Genomic DNA, 6516 nt, shown 5'->3' on the forward strand with positions numbered 1-6516 from the left:
TGATTATTATCAGAGGTGCTTAAGGACGCTAAATCCTAATCGTCAAATCAGAGCCTTGTCTGTAGCAGTGAGGAAGAGCACAGCCATCATCATCATCATCATCATCATCATCATCATCATCAGTCTGAACTACAGAGGCGTTGTAACAGGGAGGACAGCTGACAGCTGTTAAACTACAAACATAAACTACACACACCCATTTCTACCGTTCATAGTTACAAACTGTGTGTCTTCATTATAACTGTTATGTGTTTCAGCCATTTACCTACTGCACGTGTTGTTTGTGTCTCTGTGAGTGTGTGTGTGTGTGTGTGTGTGTGTGTGTGTGTGTGTGTGTGTGTGTGTGTGTGTAAAGTAGATTTTCCTGTGTATTTGGTGTATTTCAAACTATATTTTGAATGTAATGTGCAAAGTTAACCACAACCACAAAAACAACAATAACAACAACAACAAGGACAACAACAGCAATAATAATAATAATAATAGTAATAATAATAATAATAATAATAATAATAATTTTTAAGCTCATGCAGATCTGAGGGGAGAGGCTGTTTCTCTGTGTACCTGCTGTCTGTTCTCACATGTCCTCTCTGTGAACGTGGATCATTTTGGCCAGGGGTGTGTTTTCGGCCAGGGGTGTGTTTTCGGCCAAGGTTGCGATTTTGGCCAGGGGTGTGTTCTTGGCCAAGGGTGTAGCAGATGCTCTTCTCTCAGTTTGTCCGCAGACCAGAGAAATGCAACCAAACCCTGCCCTCTCTGTGTCACCATGCCTAAAAACAGAAGTGCACTGTTTCTCTGTCTCACCATGCCTAAAAACATGGCCATAGTGGTGTTTTGCACACACACACACACACACACACACACACACACACACACACACACACACACACATACACACACACACACACACACACACACACACACACAGACACACACACACACACAGACACACACACACACATACACACACACACACACACACACACACACACACACACACACACACCAGAGTGTGGGAGCTGTTTTGGGGCGCCTAAAGTGTGAGGGCGAGATGGAGGTTGCTGATTGGGCGGTTTATTTCAGTCACACAGTTTTTAGACCCACTTCTCCTTTCACTTCTGTGTTTGATGAATGTTTCCGACGATAACAATTAAAAAAACAATGAAGAAATTGTAAAAAGAAAGAATAAAGAAAGAAAACATATTCTTTCAACTGGTTCCTGAACCTGGTTGTGTCATGCATGTGTCTGACTGGTGAATGTCAGAGTTTTTCTTAAACACCAGGAGGTTTTTACATATTTATGTCCACGGGCGCTCAGAGTTAACAACTTTGATGACGACAGCTTTCAATCTCTCACCCAACAGACAATCAGCCTTGCTCTTCTCTGTCTTTCTCTCCATCTTTCTTTCTCACTCTGTTTTCCAACACAAACAGAATGTCTCTCATTAACAACATCACTCCTTAAAATCTCACTTTCATCTTTCCATCAGATATTCTCTCGCTATCTCACACACAAACACAAGTCTGATGGTGTAACCCCCCCATAACTGTGTGACAGGTTGCTTGTTGTTGTCTTCACCCACTGTCATAACAGAGCAGCACGGACTCTGTCATCTCTCTCTCTCTTCTCTCTCTCTCTTTCTCTCTCTCTGTCCCTCTCTCTCTCTCCTTCTCTATCTCTCACTCTCTTTCACTCTCTCTCTCTCTCTCTGTCCCTCTCTCTACTTCTCTCTCTCTCTCTCTCTTTCTCTCTCTCTCCTTCTCTCTCTACTTCTCTGTCTCTCTCTCTCTCTCTCTCTCTCTCTATCTCTCTCTCTTTATCTCTCTCTCTCTACTTCTCTCTCTCTCTCACACACACACACTCTCTCTCTCACACAAACACATTTCTCTCACACCAGTCTGTCTGGCTTGTTCTCTGGAAGGTGACTGTTTCTGCTGTGTGTTGAGGTTTTTGTCTCTAATTAACACAGAGAGGTGACTGTGATTTTCACTGTTCAATGATACCTCACAGCAAAATTATTTTATGCCAAACTTGAGTTAGAAAGAAAGAAAGAAAGAAAGAAAGAAAGAAAGAAAAACATTTCATTGCTCATCACTCTCTCCTCTTCTTCTTTTCCAGCGTGTCTTTGAGGATGAGGTCGTCCACATTGTCGGTGGCAACCATGTCATGTTACCATGACGACAGCACAGCTTGGTGATCAGGTGCAGAGGAGGATGCTGGGAAATACTAAACACATCTTTTCTGGAGCAGAGGATAAAGAGGGGGAAGATGAGGAGGAGGAGGAGGAGAGAAGGACAGATGAAGGGAGAGACAGACAGAACGGAGCAGTGGATCGAGGAGGGCCAGAGGACGTGGAGGAGATCAGGGGTGGCCGCCAGTTACGTGAGGGGAAAGGGGAGGGGATGAAACCATCAGCCATTGTGATTGGATGGCAGAGAGGAGATAGACAGCCCAGGACTACCAATCCAGGGCACAGAGGCGTCCCATATCCGACCAATCAGGCAGCTGTTTACCATCAGCAAGCCAGTCAGCAACAGTATTATCAAACCACAGCTAATCAGCAGAAGATTTACTCGGTCCTAACCAATCAGCAGGCTCGTAGGCGTCACATGGAACGCAGCATGACAACGGTGGCCCCACTGGAGGACACGCACCTCACCATGATGGTGTTCCGCATCGGAATTCCTGACATCAAACAAACGGTCAGTGTGACGTGCACGCACACACACACCCACGCATGCGCGTGCACACACACACACATCCCTGGCCGTGGTGGTGTTTCACATACACAGACACACAAACACACACACACACACACATACACACTGTTACACAAACAAACACACATGGGAGAAGCTCAGAACATCACACTTTCACCCATATGGACTCTGTCCCACACTAACACATGGAGTCTGATTCAGTCTCAGAACCAAATGTCCCCAGTATCTCAGACAAACAGACCTCAGATACCACACACTGTCTGACCCGACTGCTCCAATCTGTGCTTTGCCTCTGACTTATTATCACTGTTTCACCCAGTGTCTCTCTCTCTCTCTCTCTCTCTCTCTCTCTCTTTCCTCAGAGGGGTCTGTCACGAAAGCTATGCTAACACACGGGCTAACGTTTATGTCATGCCAGCTCAGATGATAAACCTCTTGAATTCTCAGTGATATTCACCTACGCGCTAACTTTACTGCTAAACGTTAAACAACGGTTACTCTGAAACTTGTTGTTCGGAAGGTATCAGAGAAACAGCTTTACTCATTTTACTTTTCTGATTTTTCCATTTCTTTCAGTCAGCCTTTATTTTAGAGTCGTCGTCCCCCGGGGGCCCCGCCCCCCCCCACCCCCAAAAAAACTCTTATCAGTCCCCCCAAACGAGGTAAAAAGAGGCCATACCTTCTAAGGCAGTTGTCCTTTTGACATTTTGATCTTGGTATAGAGGGGAACCTTAGCCTCTGTAAAGCACGGTGGCTAGTGACCAGTCCAGAGCTGGTTTCCAGTCAGGGTGACAGATGGTTCTACAGCCCAGTCTGTGAAAGGCCACATTTGGGCTTATGTTATGTAAATGTTTGTTATCTGGGCAAGTTTGTGATTATTGTGGCCTATTTTTGGTTCCAGTATGAAAACTAGGCTGGAACAAAAATGGACCTTCATTTTTTGGTGTTTGTGGGCCAAGGGAAACTGGAGTTATCCCTCAGTGTCAAAGGTTTTGCATCTTTATAAACATCTTTATACCTTAAACATTTTTACATCTGGCTACATGCTAATCATGCTAATCTGATACCACCCTGTCTAATCTGCGGAGTTTAGCTAGAAAAACCCGTTGGTCTGTCTGGCATCAGCACCGACCCGCTAGCCCTCTGAGCCACTTCCTCAGTCAAAGCTCTAAATTCTAACCTTCCCAGTGTGGATCCCAGTGCGCTCCTTCCCAGCATGGATCCCAGTGTGCTCCCAGTACACGCTCGTTGCTCTACATGTCAGCAGATCCATCCTGAAAAGCAGAACAGCTGTAATGAACTCGACAAACCTTAATGAGTTTAGGGAGGACAGAGACAAACCTGGAGGAGGAAAAGAACGAAAGAAAATGAAAAAGAGAAAAGAAATGAGAAAGAGAGAGAGAGAGAGAGAGAGAGAACTGGCAGAGATAATTCTGTCAGGGAGCAAATTTTCTCTGAGAGATGCGAAAGGGAAAGTGCAGCGCGAGCAGATGAGAAGGAAACAAAGGCGCGAGGTTAAGCCGCGTGCATGTCTCCGCTTTAAACCAGCGCTTTTCCCTCCTAATCCCGTTTACCTCTAAATTATTGATCACTCGATTAAACAGTGGAAATCAAAGCACATGGGGCCGTTTCCAGGGGCAACAGAGACGCAAGACAGATTCCCGGGCATGCGCAGTCACAGAGACAGTGACAGGGAGAGAGAGAGAGAGGAAGAGAGAGAGAGAGAGAGAGAAAGAGAGAGAGAGGAAGAGAGAGAGAGAGAGAGAGAGAGAGGAAGCGAGAGAGAGAGAGAGAGAGAGAGAGAGAGAGAGACAGAGAAAGAGAGAGAGAGAGAGAGGAAGAGGAACAGAGAGAGAGAGAGAGAGGAAAAGAGAGAGAGAGAGAGAGAGGAAGAGAGAGAGAGAGAGGAAGAGAGAGACAGAGAGAGAGAGAGAGAGAGGAAAGCGGTAATGGTCATTGTATGGTTAAACACTCATTTCTGAGAAGCAGGTAAATACAGCCATCTGCACTGAAATCATCATCATTACCGAGAATCAAAGAGTCTTTTTTTTTTTTTTAACTAAAGGGAATCATGTGTCTGTATTGTCATCTGAGAGCTGTCCCTTTAAAACAGGAATTAGGGTGAAGTGAGGAAAATTAATCAGGTCAAATCTAAACAGGGAAGGAGGAGTTTTTGAATAGCACGCGGTGCTAAAATAAGGTTAGCGTCACTTTCGGCTTGTTACATGGAGGGGATTCTGGCCACGCCTGTCCGCCGTAGACCCCTGCAGACCCCTGCAGACCCCTGCAGTTACCAGTCCATTCACTCAAAGCCCAGCTGTCAGAAACAGTGGCCTCATTCCGAAACTGTACCACACAGCCCTCCTCACATCTCCTTCTCCTTTCTCCTGTCCTCTGCAAGCTCTAAATGTGGACCAGAGGAACTAAAGTAAGAACTGTTCCAGGATCAGTCTGAGCGAAGGACATTGGCCTCAGAAACAGTAACAACCTCATTATGTGTCATGACGTGGCCGTGGTCTTACTATGGGTAACGACGGTGACATCTACTCACTAGCACACAGCCACACAGCCACACAGTCACACAGAGACACAGTCACACAGCCACACAGTCACACAGCCACACAGAGACACAGCCACACAGCCACACAGCCACACAGAGACACAGCCACACAGTCACACAGAGACACAGCCACACAGTCACACAGTCACACAGCCACACAGCGACACAGCCACACAGCCACACAGCCACACAGTCACACAGAGACACAGCCACACAGTCACACAGTCACACAGTCACACAGAGACACAGTCACACAGCTACACAGCCACACAGTCACACAGTCACACAGTCACACAGAGACATAGCCACACAGTCACACAGCCACACAGTAACACAGAGACACAGTCACACAGCCACACAGTCACACAGCCACACAGAGACACAGCCACACAGCCACACAGCCACACAGAGACACAGCCACACAGTCACACAGAGACACAGCCACACAGTCACACAGTCACACAGCCACACAGCGACACAGCCACACAGCCACACAGCCACACAGTCACACAGAGACACAGCCACACAGTCACACAGTCACACAGTCACACAGAGACACAGTCACACAGCTACACAGCCACACAGTCACACAGTCACACAGTCACACAGAGACACAGCCACACAGTCACACAGCCACACAGTCACACAGAGACACAGTCACACAGCTACACAGCAACACAGTCACACAGCCACACAGAGACACAGCCACACAGTCACACAGAGACACAGCCACACAGCCACACAGAGACACAGCCACACAGCCACACAGCCACACAGTCACACAGTCACACAGAGACACAGCCACACAGCCACACAGCCACACAGTCACACAGCCACACAGTCACACAGCCACACACACACACAGCTGCACAGCCGCACAGCCACACAGCCACACAGTCACACAGTCACACAGCCACACACACACACAGCTGCACAGCCGCACAGCCGCACAGTCGCATGGCCACACAGTCACACAGAGACACAGCCGCACAGTCACACACACACACAGCCACGCAGCCGCACAGTCGCACAGCCACACGGCCACACAGCCACACAGTCACACAGTCACACAGTCACACAGAGACACAGTCACACAGCCACACAGCCACACAGTCACACAGAGACACAGTCACACAGCCACACAGCCACACAGTCACACAGTCACACAGAGACACAGCCACACAGCCACACAGAGACACAGCCGCACAGTCACACAGAGACACAGCCACACAGAG

At 47.7% G+C, this 6516-nt stretch overlaps 1 protein-coding gene across 1 annotated transcript in view; it reads left to right on the forward strand.

The window, feature by feature from the left end:
- Nucleotides 1-2175: 2175 nt before the first annotated feature.
- LOC115808765 (SH3 and multiple ankyrin repeat domains protein 1) overlaps nucleotides 2176-6516 on the forward strand; it is a 41848-nt gene continuing 37507 nt past the window's right edge. Inside the window, 2 exon segments of the mRNA XM_030770225.1 lie at nucleotides 2176-2553; nucleotides 2596-2703. Of these exon segments, the coding sequence (XP_030626085.1) occupies nucleotides 2176-2553; nucleotides 2596-2703 (486 nt within the window).

The sequence above is a fragment of the Chanos chanos genome, chromosome 3 (assembly GCF_902362185.1).
Source record: "Chanos chanos chromosome 3, fChaCha1.1, whole genome shotgun sequence".
Taxonomy (NCBI): domain Eukaryota; kingdom Metazoa; phylum Chordata; class Actinopteri; order Gonorynchiformes; family Chanidae; genus Chanos; species Chanos chanos.